At 51.9% G+C, this 18,542-nt stretch overlaps 1 protein-coding gene across 1 annotated transcript in view; it reads left to right on the top strand.

The window, feature by feature from the left end:
• Positions 1–13,493, top strand: part of CTDSPL (CTD small phosphatase like) — a 126,235-nt gene extending 112,742 nt beyond the window's left edge. Inside the window, 4 exon segments of the mRNA XM_069541143.1 lie at positions 2,425–2,517; positions 6,102–6,287; positions 9,790–11,688; positions 13,123–13,493. Of these exon segments, the coding sequence (XP_069397244.1) occupies positions 2,425–2,517; positions 6,102–6,287; positions 9,790–9,915 (405 nt within the window). The 3' untranslated portion in view covers positions 9,916–11,688; positions 13,123–13,493.
• Positions 13,494–18,542: the final 5,049 nt, after the last annotated feature.

The following is an 18,542-nucleotide window of genomic DNA, read 5'->3' on the forward strand; positions in this document are numbered from 1 at the left end:
GGGAGAGGATTGGTTCAAGGTCATACAGTAGGAAGAATTAAAATGAGAGCTCCAGTCTCCTGTTCCTAACCCAGGGCTCTTTTGGTGATACTCGAGTCCCTCTCCTCCCCTGCCAGGAGGTCCTGCCAGGAATCCGTCCAGTCCCTGGGAAAGGCAGCCCTGTCCCTGGTGTCTCCACACTTCACACTTTTAAAAGCCATCAGGGAGCAGGCACTTGGGCATTTAACATTTGCAGAAGCGTCAACAGAATTAACTTAGCATCTGAGAAGCAGTTAAGGCTTCTGCATTTATTATCTTGGCTCGTGTTACAAGATAATGAGACAAAGGAGAGGCTGCCCACTGGCATGGCAGGAATTAGGAGAGAAATTAATCCTTTGTTCCTCGTGACCGTGAGCGTGGCCCTCAGGACCTGACCTGCTATGGCCAGCCCATTCTCTAAGGAGCCGCCCAGCTACCCCAGCCCTCCAGACTGTGCTGTGATTCACTTGGTGGTAGATACCCCAGAGCTGGGGTCAGAAACTCTCTCTCCTGAGGGAATGAAGCCACAGGCGCCCAGAGGAGGACCAAGGCCCTGGCGAAGGCCGTGGCCTCGTTCAAGTAATCCAGGATAGGCTGTGCAGGTCCCAAGGGGCCTATTCTTGGTTACTTGCACGCGGACGCGGGCCTGGACGCTGGCCTCCGGGCCCAGGACCCTCCTCTCTGCCAGAGGCACCAACACCAGAGTTCCCAAACCAGTCTCCTGCCCTTCGCGTGTAGCAAAGCTTCCCTTCCAAGCAATATTCCCAGGGAGACTGAGGACCGCAGGCCGGATCCGTTCCTGGCACCAAGCAGCCTCGTGGGCAAAAGTGGGGCCTGGAGCTACTACAGCCACAGGTCCAGCCCTCAACCCACACCCAGGCCACCCTGCTCCTCTGGCCCCTCACTCCACACACCCTTTCAGTCAGCCATGTTTCCCACCAAGTCCTGGCTCTGTGTAAACTCCTTTACCAGCAGCACGTCCTCCGTGTGGGGCAGAGCCCCGTTCCCCTCTGTTACTTGTCCTGTTAGGTATCCAGCCTGCTTCGTTTATGGCCCCATGCATTACTCGCCCTGGCCTGCTTTTCACATTTCATCTTCAGCCTTTTCTACCCCCATTTCCCCCTCTATTATTGCTGCCTCTGAAGGGCTGGTCATGCAGGGCTCTGGCCATTCTCTAACACCCCAAGTGTTTTCAGGCCAGGTCTCAAGCTCATACTGTTTCCTCTGTCTGGAAGCTCACTTCTCTTCCTTATCAGCCTGGTGAACTCCTATTCATCCTTCAAGGTCCAGGCCACATGTTCCCTTTTGTGATTCCCTCCCCTTGAGAGGGGAGTTAATCATCCTCAATTTATCCCTCTACTACAGCTTTCATTACACATGTTTATTTTGATATATTTTTCTGTATGTCTGCTCTAGACTGTGAGCTCTTCAAGGGCAAGGGCTGTGTCTCACTCACCTTTGTAACTGCTTCAGGCTGAGCCCAGAGCTGGGACTGAGCGAATATGAATTGAATTGAATTTTAACAAGTTTGAATTATTTTAGGGAAATGGCTAATTTCAGATGGAATTTATTCAAGTTTTAATTAGTTCTTCCCTCCTCCCACCTCCTCTATCTCCTCTTGCCAGCTCTGCCTTCTCTCCCTGCTCCCATGTTTCCTCACATTTGTTCAGGTTCCCCAGTCAGGAGCAGAGCCCAGCCACTCTAGGAAAGGCTGCTCTTTGCCCCCCTCTGCTTGGCGGCTCCTCCTGATGGCTGGTTTCTGGGGCCTGGGGTAGGCTGACTTCAAGTCCCCTGAAGCATCTGTTTCTGGAGCAGACCCAAGCAGAGTTACCTTTGTGGAGTCAGGTAGATGGTTTCCCAAGCCGACAAGGAAGGCCCTTCCTTCAGCTTTGCTGGGCCTGCGCCTCCACCCCAGGCCTTCTCAGCAAGGGAGGGGTTCCAATCAGAGTAGGTAGCAGCTGGAGCAATCCCAGGCCTGCCGGGCAGGGAGCCAGGCCCTGACCTCCCAAAAGGACTACCCCAGACCACAGCCTGTGTCCACAAAGGGCCTGACTGAGAGCATGTGCCGCGAAACGCACGTGAAATGAAGGAATTGTGTCACACAAATGCGGCACAACCCTTCCACTCACTGCTTCTGAAAATCCCCAGGACCTTCAATACCATGGTCGGCTTCCCTTTCCCCCTTGGGAGGGGCGTCTGCTCCGAACTCAGACCTGGAGCCCAGTCTGAGGTGTGTCTGGCCTGAAGCGCCGTATCTGACTGCACAGCCCTTCATACGCACCACATTAAACCAAGGGGCAGGAGGCAGGAACCTGGTTAGGAATTCTTCCTGTGCAGGGTGTCCGGGCCCCAGGCCTTTCCCAGCGGCTGCTGTGACTGACCGGCGTGCTGTCCCTGCCGTTGCAGGTGTATGTGCTGAAGCGGCCACATGTGGACGAGTTCCTCCAGAGGATGGGGCAGCTGTTTGAGTGTGTGCTCTTTACTGCCAGCTTGGCCAAGGTGGGTCCTGCCCCCAGCCCTGAGTGCCCAGCCCCTCCACCCCTGCCCCCTGTCAAGCAGCCCTTTGTTAAGGTGGGGGAAGCTGTCTCCATGGTGACAGGTTCCCACCCCAGGTGGGGTGGATGCAGGCCATGTGCACAGCACCAGCCTGAGAGGCTTCTGGGTTACCATAGCGACAGCACTGGGAACAAATGCTCCATGAAGTTGCTCCCTGCGGCCGCTGAAGCTACTTATCCACAGACCAGGGAACCACACATGTGTCCAGTGTAACCAAGAAAGGGCGTACGTATCTCATCTGTTGACTGGCTACAGGCTCAGGCCTCTTTGTCCTTGGGTTAGCTCACACGGGTTTCAGGGAGAGATAAGGGTCAAAGATTCATCCACCTGCTGGGGCCAAATGAGAGTTGTGACTGCCCTCATGAGCCCTGGGACCTCAGGCCAGTTGCTTCACTTCTCTCGCCTCAGTTTCTTCTATAAGATGGGGATGATTCCATCTACCTCATGGGGTGGGTCAAATGAGATAATGCCCATAAAGAGCTTAGCACAGGGCCCCGCTCCTACTCAGCAAGTGCCCGTGGAGCACCTGCCGGGTCCCATGTGCTGTGCTGGGCGCCGTCACGTGGTAACCGCTACTGGTGTTCGTTCTTTATTATCATAATTATTCCTGATGATAAAATAATTCACACATGTTCTGGTCCTGTGGTTTGGTATGAATCTCTGACCCAGCATCTACACTGGCTCTGACCAAGGAGAGTGGTTTCTTGGCCCTCTCCTACTGTTGGAGGGAACTGGCAGGCTCACAGGGCCCCCAGTGTGGTTTAGTCTGTCCCTTCACAGGGGAGCGGAGGTACGTGCGTGGTGTGGAGGGCAGACAGGGCAGGCCCTGCTCCTAGAAAGAGATCCTTGCCATGACCATGTCTCAAACCCTGACCCCGATGGGCCAATGCCATCCATTTGTGTCTCCATGGGCACCTCAGGGACCCTGAACGGCCCCAAAGATGAGCTCTGTGGGGCCCAAGTTAGCTAGCTGTCTGCCTGTCTGCAGACCTGCTCCAAGGACCCACAGGCAGCTTCCTCCCCCATGTTCTGTCTCTGCGCAGCTCCCTTCTCTGCATGTCGAGGACTCTGACCCCAAGTTCCCACACACGCTGCTTTGCCAGGTTGGGCACTGCTGGTTTGGGCCATCTCTCTGTCATGGCCGAGGGGAGAGAAAACCCCACTTGCTCACATTCTGCCAAGCTCATCACCAGGCCGGCAGTGAGGGGATCCAAAGCCCCGGGCTGACCTCTGCATACTGTAAAGGGAACGTGGCCTCAGGGAAAGCATAATATTCCCTGGTGGGTACCAAGGCTAATCGTGCTGCGGTGCCGAGGGCTTTTCTGACAGTGCTCTGGGCTGCCGAGGAGCCTGAAGTGATAACCAAAGAAATAACAAACAGGAAGATTGCACAATGCTGGTGGATTGAGAGCTGTTTTTTCTTTGGCGAAATTGAAAGCACTCTTTCTTGGCATCATCCCCAGCACTTGCTTAAACATCCTTGTTCAGTCGCTCTCCCTGGACGGCTCCCACCTGCCCCTCCATCTGTCTCTCCAGCCCTTCTCTTGCTGCTGCCCCAAGGCTGGCTCTGCCGAATCAGCCCTCAAGTCTAGCCGTCCAGCTTCTCTCCTCCCTGGTGCACAAGCTCTGCTGACAGGTGGCCACTCCCCAGTGCTTGGCTCTGGGCTCAGCCCCAGCCAGCACTGTCGGTGCAGAGGACCTCCTGGCCTGCCGCCCGGGGACCTAAGCAACCCTCTGCTGACTGTCAGAGCCCTTCGGTGTCTGCTTCCCCATCTTAGTGTCCTTCCTTCATTCACTCACCCAGCAAGCATGTACTGTGTGTGTCAGCCACTGTACTAGGCACTAGGCATACCACAGAGAACAAGAGACAGTCCCTGCCCACATGAAGCTTATATTCCCCACCTTCATCTCCAAGGCCTGGAGCCCCAGAGTCAGACATTCCCTTGAAAGATGTATGCCACCGCCACCGTTAATGATTATGAAGAAATTACCTAGAGTCAGCCCCTTAAAAACAACCCACATGGTACTTGGCTACCCTCACCAGCAGAAAACTGCAGAGCCCTGAGCTCACCCCACTTGGTTGGCAGGAAATCCAGCCTCCTCCTGGACTCTGCTCCATCAGGATGTCTCTGGAGAGAGGAGGACTCGCCCATGGAACCAGGATGCTGCTCGTAGCCCTGCATCCTGCAGCCGTGCCTGCCTTGGCTCTGCACTTGGGCTGCTGTGCGTTCTGCCACTGGCCTTCCCAAGACCACCAGCCTCGGGTGCTTCCTACCTCCCTGGCAGAGCCTCTGGGCCCCTAGGGAAACTGGCTGTGCCCCTCACTTGGGTCTTGGTGCTGAGGCCTGACCTAACATCGGGCTGGGAGCTGCCACTCTTTTGCCTTCAGCCCAGGCCACTCAGTCTGGATGAAGATTTTCCCTCAGGGATAACCCCTCTATTTCTTTATCCAGTTCAGCCTGCTTTGGGGGGAATTCCCCCAGGCCATGGACTAGGGCCAAGCTGGATGAACCCCAACTGTGAGCGGGGCTCGAACTCCCTCCCTTAAAACTCCTGGGCTCCAAGTAAATGGAAGTGCTGTCTGGGCACCATCCAGTGACAGTCGGGGGCTGGGCTGGCCCAGCTGCCCAGAGCACCTCTAGGGGGCAGTGTGGCCCCGTGCACACAAGACAGATACCAAGTCCGCTCTTTCGTTCACTGACGGAACTAGTATTTACTGAGCCCTACTATGAGGTAGGCACCCACAAGTGCTAGGGATGTCATGGGGAACATGACAGGCAAGGCCTGGTCCCTGACAGGTGACAGGAACGTCAGGTGGTCCCAGGTGGTGAGCTCCGTGGGGGCAATGGCTGTGAGGCCAGAGAGTAGGCAGAGAGGAAGGGCTGGGTAGGTGATAAGGGAAGCCAAGATCTGAAAAATGAGGAGACAGAAGGAGAAGTTCGTGCAGAGAGCGGGGGAGAGAGTGTTCCATGCAGAGGGGACACTGGTGCAAAGGTCCTGACCATGTGCAAAGCCAGTGTGGCTCAAGTGACTTGAGATGGAGCTGAGAAGTGGCTGCAGCCGTACAGGATCCGGCAGGGATCAGGGGGCCTCGTTCCAAATGCGACGGGAAGACAGTGCAGGGAGTGATGTGGTGTGACAGATGTCTTCCAGCGGCCGCTCTGACAGCTGTGGGGTGAAGGGGTGGAAAGGAGGCCCAAGGGGAAGAGGGAAGCTATTCTAGAGGCTCATGCAGCCACCACAGGCCAGAGACTACAGAGGCCCAGACGAGGCAGTGACAATACAGAGAGATCCAGGTGGATTCAAGATATTTTTGGAGCTGGAACTGACAAGAATTTCTGATGGATTGGATATGAGAAGTGAGAGAGATGGAAGAATCCAGGGTGTCAGGGAAATAACCAGGATCTTGAAACACATCCAGTTATTTAAATCCCTTTTTAGAAAAGTAGTACGGATCTTGCTGCAGGAGGTCAGGGCTTCTGGGCTCTTCCAGGCGCCCAGGCTTCATTGTAACACCTGCTTTCCAGTACGCAGACCCTGTGGCTGACCTGCTGGACCGCTGGGGTGTGTTCCGGGCCCGGCTCTTCCGAGAATCATGTGTTTTCCATCGAGGGAACTATGTGAAAGACCTGAGTCGCCTTGGGCGGGAGCTGAGCAAAGTGATCATCGTGGACAATTCTCCTGCCTCGTACATCTTCCATCCTGAGAATGCAGTAAGTAGCCCCAAAGCAAAAGGACGCAGAGCTCCATCTGAGCTCTCTTGCCAGGCAGAACCACTTTTGTACCTTCAAGCCCCTGTGCGGGGTTTCTTGGCCTTTTCCTTGGTGAAATCCCAACTCTGCCACTTAGCAATTACGTGACATTGGCCAAGTTATTTATGCCCATTGAGCTTCAGTTGTCCTCTCTGTCAGATGGGGAGTATAGGCATGCTGATCTCATAGGATTGTTGGAGGATTGGGTGGCAGTACGTGAAAAGCACTTAGAGCAGAGCTTGCAGGCTCAATGAGCCTGTATCTCCTTAGCATCTTTAGGATTGTGACCGGGAAGGTTCTGTCATTAGCTTCCTGGAGCTGGCTGTTGCCCAGGACTTCATGACCCCTGTAGACTTAGAAGGCCTGGGTGACCTCTTCAACAGAAGTATTAAGAATGAATAGCACTTCAATGAGGTCTTCAGATAAGACTGCCAGGCTTTACGACCTCATAATGATGTCTAAAAAGTAGACAACGGGAACATTTCCTACATAAAACTCCATGGAGGGCTTCCCTGGTGGCGCAGTGGTTGAGAGTCCGCCTGCCGATGCAGGGGACACGGGTTCGTGCCCCGGTCTGGGAAGATCCCGCATGCCGCAGAGTGGCTGGGCCCGTGAGCCATGGCCACTGAGCCTGCGCGTCCGGAGCCTGTGCTCCGCAATGGGAGAGGCCACAACTGTGAGAGGCCCGTGTACTGCAAAAACAAAACAAAACAAAAACCATGGAGTGTGGCAGCTCCCAGTGCCGACTCTCTGGGTGCAGCATGACTCAGAGCAGGAGAGACGCCCTCCTGCTGCCCGCCCTTCATTTCCAGGGGAAGAGAGACCAGCCCCATTGGTGATTGCTCACCCCTCCATGGTGGCCACCATGCCAGGCCTCAGCTCAGGCCCTGGAGAGGATGTTTCTCCCAAGCCCATGTTTCTCAGACTCAACAAAAGCCCAAACAGGGTCCTTTCCTTGAGGCCAGAACTCTGTTGCTCCACTTATAACCAAAAACTGAGTTCAAACTAGATTCCATTAGTGTATAATCATTATTTGAACAAACATTCAAAATGTATCATATTTAAATATGCTCCTTTTGATGAGTTAATCAAATTCAACATAATGCATTTTGTAATGTGTCTAACAGATAAGGGTTCTTTTTAGTATAATCCCAATTCCTGGGACTTTTCTGGCAGTCCAGTGGTTAGGACTTCACGCTTCCATTGCAGGGGGCACTGGTTCAATCCCTGGTCCGGAAACTAAGATCCCACAAGCCTCGTGGCGTGGCCAAAAAAAAAAAAAAAAATCCCGATTCCATTATCACATCTGATAATACTAACAGTTTCTTAATATTATCTAATATCCAGTCTGTGTTCATCTTTTCCCTATCATCTCGAAATATTTTCTTACATTTGGATTGTTTGAATCAGAATCCAGACAAGGTCCATACACTGCTTTGGTATTGTGTACTCACTGTGGTATCCCATCAGGAGGCATACGACATCAGGTTGTCCCACTTTTAAAGATTTTGAATTGATTTTTGGATTCAGGTGTTGTCAGCCGGATCCATCCATTTTTAAATTTTCAATCGACCTTTCACGACTGCTCACGACTGTGAGCAGTCGTTGATGATCCTTACCTACATCCACTATTTCATTAGGAATTGCAAAATGGTGATTTCTGAATCCTATCATTCTTTCTGCATTTATGGGCTGGAATTCTTTTTTTTTTAAATTGAACTTGCTCTCATTGACTACTTGATTACCCTAAAATTCATTTTGAATGTTTGAATAGGGAAGTCAGAGTAAAGTCTTGGTTCTTTTTCATTAATTTTGCAGTTTTCAGAGTCATGAGTTGGTGCTCTAGCAAGCCTCCAAAAGTAACCAGTGAATTTTTTTAGGTACCATCATGAACTCATGGATTTTTTTTATGTTATAACTTAAGTCCATCTATTATCCTTTTGTATACTTTGGCCAGTGGATGCCCCTTCAGATAACAATAGTCTTTGATAGCTTCCTGCTTTCTGGTCCAGCAAGGTGTTCTAAGCTCATCTTGTCCATTTCTTGCTCCAGCCCTGGAATCAGCCATTTTTCTATGGACCCTGATTCCTAAGAATGAAAATGGTATCTAGAGACCACAGTTTGGGTGGGTTCTCATTGTTACTGGGATGTCCTTTGCTTCCAGTCCTTTCTACTGGACAGAGCTAAAATACACTTATTTTTATTTTTAGAATGAAAACAAAATCATAAATTCACATTGGTTTTTCCAATTCAGTTGTAATGGTTTTTATTTAATTTGTTTTTGTATTTGTGTCTCCTTCTCTTATGCTGAAACTCCTGATTCCTAAAGATACTAACATCATTACAGATTTGATTTATTCTATAGTATACATTTAATAGCTTCAGAATTGCAGTGTTTTAATATTATTACTAATAATAAAACAATTGAGTGCATTTAGAGGTTTTGTTTTTTTGAGAAATCTACAAAGAGCACTATGTTTCAAAATCACTTGAAATAATCCTCTGTGGTTATGTCACAAACTTATATACACTAAGGTTCATCTTTTGTTGCTTTTTTTCTTAATGATTTAATTTTATTTCAATTATGTAACACATTTACATAGTTTAACATCAAAACTATCAGCAAAGATAAATTCAGAGAAGTCTTGTGTCCATTTCTGCCCTCTCCCCCATTCCTGCCTCTTCCCCAGGAGTAGTCATTTTTTTGGTTAATCCTTACCTTGTTTCTTTTTTAAATTACATGCTGAATTTTTATGTTTCTGAGCAGTCTTTAGATTTTTAAAATGGTCAAAAATACTGCTTTACAACTTTTTTGGCTTCCCCCAATTTCTTTTAATATCTCTTCTTGGCACCCCTGGCTATTACCCACTAGCAGCCTTCCCCACCTCTCTGTCTAAACCTAAGGGAGAATGCTGTCTTGCCCATGGCTTCAGAATGTCCTGAAATTTTATACTTCCCCTTTTACCTGATCCCTGCTAAGCGTGGGAGGAAATGGTCCACTTCTCCTTGCCGTGCAGTCTGGCACAGTGACCCTAAGTGGAAGCCCTCTGGTGCCCTCTATGTGGGCTCCCTGATGTCAGTGTTGGCTGGTGTCCGCTGGCTCCAAGTGCTCTGAGGTACCAGAAGCTGGTTTAATGCAATGGCAAGAGCGTTCTGGAATTAGCAAGGTGCTAAGCTAGTTATATATTCTGCGCCCTGGCCACCTTTTCTGTGGCAGGAAAACAAAACAGGCAAATGCCTGCAAAGTGGGTACACTTAATTTTGCCATCCTGAACCAGGTAGATCTAGATTGATTTTAGTTGGGACAGGAGAACGAACAAGATGATGATGATGATGATGATGATTTCCAGGTACCCATCCTCCTTACCAAAGAAAATGTTAAAGTACAGGGACACAGTCAGGCTAGAAGCGGCCCCCAGGCCTGGATACAGTTCTGCTGCCCCTTCCACGCACTGTCTTCCAGGTGCCTGTGCAGTCCTGGTTCGATGACATGACAGACACGGAGCTACTGGACCTCATCCCCTTCTTTGAGGGCCTGAGCCAGGAAGACGACGTGTACAGCATGCTGCACAGACTCTGCAGTAGGTAGCCCCGGCCTCCGCCCGCCTCCCGCCTGTGCACCCTGGAACCTCAGCCTCGGGACCTGCCTGGCCTCAGCTCCCCAGGAGCTAAGAGTGAGGACACGCCATACTCCAGGCCACGGGGCGAATGTGGCCATACCTACCTGGTTTATTTTTTAAGAACAGAAACAACTATTTTAAAATGAACTCTTTTAACGAATTTCGTAAAGGGACATGCATTTTACTGGATTTGCTTTTCTTAAAACATACCAAAAAGGAAAAAAATGGGAAAAAAAAAAAAGCTTGATATCTATCAGACTTCCTTTCAACTGTCCTCCCCTCCAGCAGACAGCCTGTCCCCTTCTACCCCAGCTCAGAGTAGCTGACCCAACTCAGAATCTCTTTCCTACAGGATGAAGTGCCTTTTTGAATGTTATTTTAAGCTGAGAGTTAATTTTTCTATACAACGTATTTCCAGACATCTTTTAGTCTTTTATTGTCTTAGCTTCTCTAAGAAGATAAATATGACAATTTTCTAAAACCTGGAAGGTGGGAGGGAGGTGGGTGGTAAGGGATGGGGGTGAGTCATAGGAGCCTGTCTCCCAGCGGGTGTGCTGCTCCGACCGCCTGTGGCATGCCGCAGGGTCAGGCCCCTGCGAGGAGATTTTGTGATGGTGTCAGTGTGTGCATTCATTTCTGACCCAGTTTGGAATGTATCTGCAATCGTGTGGCTCAACGCTTTAGGAAACGGTAGATCCTTTTATATTACTCGTATTGTTTCTGACGGTGACAAATTTGTCTTGAGGTCACAGTTTCCCCTGGAAAAGTGGCATCATGTCACTTCCGCTTTCACACTACTGCCATATTTCTGTATGTTTTTGGTTTGATTGTTGTTGGTAGAACAGTTCTAAGAAACTCTAAAACCCTTGGATAGTTTAAAAAAAATCTGATGATTGATTTTTAAATCTGTCCTTTCCAAAAGCTGGATACCCGTGAAGCTGTTTGGGAATTTTCTTTGCTGCTACCGTGCTGCCACCAAATGGAATTGACCAGCGGCTGTTACACTGTTCTTTGCCACTGTGCCTACGCTCAGAATCTGCTCACTGCTAAGCTGCAGACTTGGACAGGGTCAGAAACATAGGTGTCCCACCCCGTTGCAGACTGTGGACTGCGTTCCTTCCCTGGCACCAGCCTTGGGAGTTCAGAAGGGAACAAAGACAAAAGGGCCAGCGCACCTGACCGGTGTGGCGTTCATTTCAAACGGCAGTCAAGCTCAGAGTTTCTGATAAGCCGACTGTTGTCTCTTGAGAACCTGTGGCCTCAACCCACCACCACGCTGATGTGGCCCGAGTCCATCTCTTGGTCTTCTCTTTTGAAGCACAGCCTATTTCTGAGCCGAGGGTTGGGGAAATGCATCTAGATGTGGGACCCATCGCCCAGAGCCAAGGAGAGGAAGGGCCCCCTCCCTGAGCCGGGGCTCCCTTTGCAGCCTTTCCCAGTGAGATCTTTTAAGCAGTGCCATGTTCCTCGTTTGACAATAAGACAGTCTATAAAGTATTGCTCTTAAAGATAATTTAAAAGAACCCTTTCATGTTGGCACCATTGCCTTAGTCCTCTGTGGGTCGGGCCGGAGTTCTGGTGGGAGTGACTGGCACTAAGAAGACTGGAAAACGGTGGGGGGCGGGGAGCTGTCAAAGTAAAATTTCTTTTCTGCTTTCATTCATAAAATAGTGAAGCCAGCTGCCAATCACGTCCTCCCAACAGCACTTTGGTCTGCAGACTGCCGTGCTTTCAGAAGAGAAGTAAGTATTCAGGGGTAACCAGGTCTCCCCATGCTCTGAGTGTTCCAAACCCAGTAATCCACATGCCAGTTAAAATAGAAAGAGCCCCTTGCAAGGCATGACTACAGAAAATAACAGTTACGTGGCGGGTCTGCACATGCCATACACCTTGATTTGGAAAACTAGTCATTAAAAGAACCCACTGCCTTAAATGTCTTGAATGTTGCAGTCAAGTGTCTGACATGTGCTGACATCCACACAGAAATCAGTCCTGATGAGAGCCTTAGAACCTCACCTGTGCCCCCTTCTTTGTTGGCATCCCAAGGTCTTATTTGGAATAGGGGGCAGAGAGGACTGAAATCCTAGAATATTCCAGGGGAATCAAACCTAGGAGTCGTGCCCCACTTCCGATGGAGTGAAGACACTTGGCAGGCTTGAGCCAGACACTTCACCTGGTCATTCCTGAAACCGTGAGCACCATTGCACTGAGCCAGTGCAGAGCTGCCGGGGGTGGAACCCAGTTCCTGCCACCACAGACGCAGAACGTCTCAGGAGGGCAGCGGGCCCTCGGAGCATTCTGGATTCTGTGCACCTTATTTGACCCCACTCCAAAATTCCGTTCTTATTTTAACCCTTGATTCTGCTTTATGTACATAATCAAAATATCTATATCGATATATATATTTTTAATCATCTACATGTAAATGAAGCAATAGAATTCTAACATAAGGCCAAGAAATGAGATGAATGTTCGGGGTTTATGTTTTTTAAGGTAAATACGGGTATTGTTTTTAATTATTACCTTTTATTAAATTGTGGGCTTTAAAACCTAATGAAACCTATCAGCTATTTCTCTGTGCCATATACTTCCCATTGTTACCAAAACACCCCCCAACTCTTCAGCCAAATGAGAAATCTGACCTCTTGAGTTTCCATGGTCCTTTTGGTACCAGGTTAAAATATAGTCTCCTGGAAAAATATTTTTTACATTAAGATCTGGAACAGGATTCTGTGGCTCGTGGACTGTGATGTTATCACATCTCTGGCCGGGCCTTGAGTGGAGGTGCCCAGGCACACCTGAGGTTGTTACTGCTCTGTCTTCCATTGCTCTGGAATCCTACGTGTTGGTCCGTGGTTTCACCCATTAGCTGTTTGTAAACAATGCATCTGTATCCTAAAGAGAAGCACCACGTGTCATAGCTGATGGTTGACGGGGAAACTCCTTTGATGTGGTGCAATTTTGATGAGATGATTTTGGAGACATGAGGATGCCCTAATGACACTGATTTGTCATGGTTGCAGCATTTGAACTTGTATAAAAAGGAAATCTGTATAAGTCTATAACCTGGCAACATTTTTATGACCCTGTGTATTAAAGATGGCTTTCTTATAAAATCCAGAACCACACAGCCCTATGGTCAAACACTCGTGACGTTTGTGCCTCTGCTTTTAAAGGTGCTGTGATGGACAGTTGGCATGCCAGGGTTCGAGAAGAGTGGATGGTTTGACGTGCTTGCATATACCTGTGCAAAATCAACTGGCTGCCTCTGTTCCTATTTTACTGTAAATTTGATGGTATCTGTTCCTGTTCCATTCTCTAGGGAGCTTCTCTACAGACAAACACACACACGCACACCCCCAAGTGGTGGAGATGCTGGTGGTGTCTGGGTAGTCATGGATTTCTGTTGGACATTTGAATGTGTAAACAGTCCAGCATCACTGGGGAAATACTACATGTAGAAGGTGCACGTTTCCAGGGCCGAGCATTGTCAGTCAAGAGATTTGCAATGATTTCCTTCCTGCCAAAAATAAATACATGAAACTGCGCTCTCTTGTGGGTGGACTGCTTCTTAGCACCTCTCCTCACTCTGTTCTCTGTTCTCTCCCAGCTGCACAGCCTCACACCGGCACCTTGGGTCTCCCGGTGCCCCAGCTTCTGAAGAGCAGGGGCCAATGGGAGCAGGATCTCAGGAGCCACGGACCTTGACTCCAAGGGGAGCTAGGAAACCACTCTGCCCAGTGTTAGGACCCTGGCTTCATCTCCCCAGACAGAAGCGGTCTGGCTTACCATCCTCCCCCAAGGACGCCAGCCCTACCAACAGGCTTCCAAGTGCAGCCTGAGGAAACCACAGCCTCAGAGCCACAGGCATTGAGTGTGGTACCTAAACCCATAGCCCTCGCATACTCTGGCTGAGGTGCTGTGGTTATCAGATGAAGCATGGCAAAGGACCCAGGAAGAGCGTAAGGATATCCAAAACAGTTTTCTTGCACTGGGACATCCAGAAACATTGCCCTCAGCCAGCCCCTCTGTATGAGAAGGTAAGGGGTGACAAGTTCCCCGCCCTGCTCCTCTGCTAGGAAGTCCCGGCAGAGCCTTGGGCACAGTCTCGCCACTCTAAGGACTGTTTCTTCATAATGATACCTAATTCAGATAACAGAAAACACCAGGGTCAACAATCTCAGCAGATAGGTCTTATCCCCATTTTGTGGATGAGAAAACAGAGGCCAGTGAGACAATGCTCTGCAGTCTATTTTGTCTGTCAGAGGGATACAGGGTTCTGCCAGGCATGTATATTCATCCCAAACAACACAGGGCACAGTGTTATATCAGGCCAGGAAACCTAATATTTACCCAGAGACACACCCCAAACCCCCCCACCCCCTAGTTAGTCTGTGCCATGCCCCTAGGTGCCCTCTCTGCAATAGAGCTCCTGGCCAGCCAGAGCAGTCACCCCAGCTTCCTCCCTGGTCTGGATTCCTAGGCTGTGTCCCTCTCTGTCCCTCTGTCTCTCCTTTGCTCAGCTCCCTAGCCCTCTCCCTCCCCTTGGCTTCTCTGGCATTGCCCCCAGGCCCCACCTCTGCATACAAGCAAACAACTGGTTGAGAACTGTCACTGCCCCTGAAGCTGGGTTTAAATGGTCTGGGGTGGACTTGAGGATCTGTATTTTTAAGGGCCCTCAGGTTTCTAATGGGCAGCGAGAACTGAGAATCACTGGGTTAGGAGAGGGTGCTGTAAGGGAGGTGTGGGGTGGAGAACCTAGAGCCCACATAGCCTCCTCCCGAAGGCCTGAGGGTCCAGTGTGTTCTCCTTGGAGATCAGGCTAGTGGCCATGCCAGGTGGTGAATCTGGGCCGTGAGCAGCCTGTTGATTCGCAGGCAGCCCTGGCACAGGAGATGTGTGCCACGCCAGCATCCCAGGTTACACAGACTGCCGCTTATCCATAAGCTCAGCAGACTGTCTTCCCAGGTGGGCTTTCCCCAGCCACTCCTCCCCAGCCTCCTACGCGGGTCCTGGAATACAGAAGTGATATAGGTGCTCAAACAAGAAAACATCAGGAGGTGAACTCTCAGTATGCCAGGTCCCAAGCAAGTGACCTCTTGATGACCTGTTCCCTTCCCACCTATTCAGAGGACCCGTGCCAGCCCAGCTCTCTAAGGGTGGGCATCATATTTTTACGTGCCCAGATGATTCAAAGGTGCAACCTGGGCTGAGAACCTCCACTCTGGCTATGGAAGAAAAGAAAGTCCCCCAAAACTCTTCCAGGCCTGACACCTCCAGGTATGGCACAGGAGCTATGGGCAGGGCTTAGGGGGAATGACATATATTGCTTTACCTGAAAGGTGTTATGTATTCACTGCAGAAAATTCAGGAAACTCAGAAAAGTACACAGAAAACACCATATGGACACTGGGAGTCTTTCCCAAGGCAGGGGTGAGGCGGGTGTCCCAATAAGAGCCCCAGCTGCCTGACAGCTCCCTGCTTTTACAGTGAGGTGGGGAGCAGAGTAGCTACCCCCACTTCACATCGGAGCACTGGATCGCTCAAGCCACCGGGAACACCTCACCTGGCGGGAGGAGGGGGTAGGGAGGGTACCGTCCTGGCCCCAGCTGTGTCTAATTGGGGGGGTGCACGGGGGCTGCGCAGGGCCACGCATTCCCTGCCACGGAGACGCAAGGCATCGGCACCTTCTCGTTCGCAGAGACCTAGGGCTGTTCTCTGGACCTCGGCCTCGGCCTCGGGCACTCCACACGGCTCATTAGAGTGGTGGCCCCCGCAGGCACAGGACAGGCTCCATCTCCTCGGGCCCTGGCCGTTCCCATGGCGCCCTCGGGGCAGTCGCTCTCGGACCGTGCGCGCCCCGGTGACTGTGTCACTGCTCCTCCGCGGCCTGCAGCCAGGTGGGGGGCGGGAGGGGACCCACGCGGGCCCAAGGCCGCTCTCCTCAAGGGCGTAGGACCGGACGTTTCCAGGCCGTGGGATTCAGGACACTGGTCGGGCAGCCCCGTCCCCGGCCCAGGTCCTGTCCGCGCTCCGGAGGGGCGCCCCCCCCCCCGCCACCTGGGACCCGGTCTCCACGAGAGGCAACATCCTGCACCTGTCTGGGAGGGACTCGGACGAAACCTGGGACACCAGGACGCCGAGGTGGGAACCAGAGCGCAGGTAACGTGGGGGCGGGGCCTGCAGGGGCGGGGCCTGAGGCGGGGCTGGCATCCAGCGCCTGCCCCGCCCACCCCAGGCTCTCCGACGCCTTTGTCAACATTGATGCCGAGGGGGCTGGGCCTTCGGAGATAAGCTGGTGGGGGGGTGGGGGGCGGGGAGGAACAGAGTAGCGCTGAGAACCCTGGGAACCTGCGGGGCGAGGGTGGGGGCGGGTCGCGGCGTCCCGGGGCAGGAAGAGGTCAGTGGTACGAGAGGGTCATGGCCAGGTCGGTGCTGGGTGAGGCAAGCCAGGCTCAGTCCCCTTCTGACTCCAAGCCCGGATCCGTGGGAGGGTGGCCGAACCGGAGGAGCGGTTGACAGAGCTCCATTCTTGCTCCGGAGGATGAAGGGAGAGGCCGGTTACTCTCTCGTCCTTGTAGCATACTGGCTGCCTGTGATCACTGCTCTGGGCCTCAGTTTCCTCTCTCTGTGCCAAGGGCTTGATCCCGTGGAGTTGTCCACACCAGACACAAAACAATGCTGCTCATCTGGACCCCAGGCCAGGCCCTGGGCCCACTGCCACCGCTTTGGGCCTCGGGTCACAGATTACAGGGTGGGGCGGCTCTGGAGTAGGGCAGTTATGAGAGACTTCCTAGAGACCCAGAGAAGTCTAAGGGGAGGGGCCTTGGAGAGGTCCTTGTGCCCCCACCCCGCACTAAGCTGCTGAGGCTGCATTGTGCCAGGTGGGGTGTCCTGCCCACAACGAGGGCGGAGGGAGGTGCCGTTTTGGTTGAGTCAGGAATGTGGAAAGGGAGCCATGGGAAGATGCAGGGGAGAGGCTTCCAGGCAAAGGAAACAACAAGTGCAAAGGTCCAGACACTAGAATGAGGTCCGCGTCTTAAGAGACACAAGAATCCTGTAGCTGGAATGTAGTGAGAACTGGGGACAGTGATAGGAGATGCAGCCAGAGGGACAGGCAACTGGGGATTTGATTTTAGGGAAGCTTCTGGAAAGTTTGAAGCAGGGGGATGGCATGATCTGATTTATGGTTGAAAGATCCCTCTGGCTACGGCGGGAGGATGGATGTAGGGACCAGGGAGATCGAGAGAGGAGTTCGTGCTGCCAGTTGGTGTGAGAGGCTGCTTTCCAGAGCAGGGCAGGAGTTGTGAGAGGGCTGGCCAGGCTCAGGGGCCCGGATGAACCAGCCGCTGGCCAGTCTGCTGGGTGTGAGGGGAGAATAGGAACCCAGGATGGCTCCCAGGTTTGGGGCCTGAGCAGCTGGATGTTCCTGCCATTTCCGGAGGCTGTGAGGAGGTAGATCTGAGAGAGGCCTGACGTGGATGTCAAGTGTGAGGGCAGACGTGCCAGGACAGATGGGACGAGATAAAGGAGACAGATGGAGGCTGGGGGAGTTCGGGAGGGGTGGGAGTTGGGGTCAGAAGAGAGCGTTTCCATGGTGTTTACAGCCTGGGGACTGGAACTTGGGAAAAAAATAGAAAGGAGACGGCGAAGGAGCGGAGGCTTGTGCCTGCTGACATTTAAAGGCCCCAAAGGAGGCGGCCGGTGCGGTGGGGAGAAAACTTGGGCTGGGGGAGGTTTCAAAAGGAAGGGTTGGTCAGCAGAGTTCCTGGTTGGTGGAGGGGAAAGGTAAGGTGAAGACAGGGAGCCAACCCCCAGCTTTTGGGCTCTGGGGACTAGGAAAGGGCCATTTCCAGGGAATGAAGAACAAAGACCAACCAGGGTGGACTGAGAGAGAAAATGAGATGAGGTGGGGAGAAGTGACTGCATGTGATTTTGCTGGGGCCCAGACAAAAGGAGTCGGGAAACAGGTGTGCACAGGCAAAGAGGTGGAACCAAACACAGGCACCTCACAGGCACACACGCACAGTCACAGAAAGGAACAGAGGCTCAAAAAGGCATTCTCCCACACACGAGGTCAGACACACAGACACACACAGGGGCTGGCCAAGTGCCTTGTGACACGGGCCTCCCTTCACACACAGGGACCCAGTAACTCTATCTGTTAAACACAGTCACACACCGGCAGTAGGTCCTCCTGGGCACAGCTGGACCCAGATTTCCTGGAATCCCCTCACCCTGTGACAGAGAGCAGTGGGGGTGAGGACTGGACATGGGGAAAGGGTCTTGGGACCAATGGCAGCTTTTTTTTTTTTAAGGGATTTTTTAAAATTAATTATTTATTCATTTATTTTTGGCTGCGTTGGGTCTTCTTTGCTGTGCACGGGCTTTCTCTAGTTGCGGCGAGCAGGGGCTACTCTTCGTTGCGGTGTGCGGGCTTCTCACTGCGGTGGCTTCTCTTGTTGCAGAGCATGGGCTCTAGGTGCGTGGGCTTCAGTAGTCGTGGCGCACGGGCTTAGTTGCTCCGCAGCATGTAGGATCTTCCCGGACCAGGGATCTAACCCGTGTCCCCTGCATTGCAGACGGATTCTTAACC

This window comes from Delphinus delphis, chromosome 10, assembly GCF_949987515.2.
Source record: "Delphinus delphis chromosome 10, mDelDel1.2, whole genome shotgun sequence".
NCBI classification, from domain to species: Eukaryota; Metazoa; Chordata; class Mammalia; order Artiodactyla; family Delphinidae; genus Delphinus; species Delphinus delphis.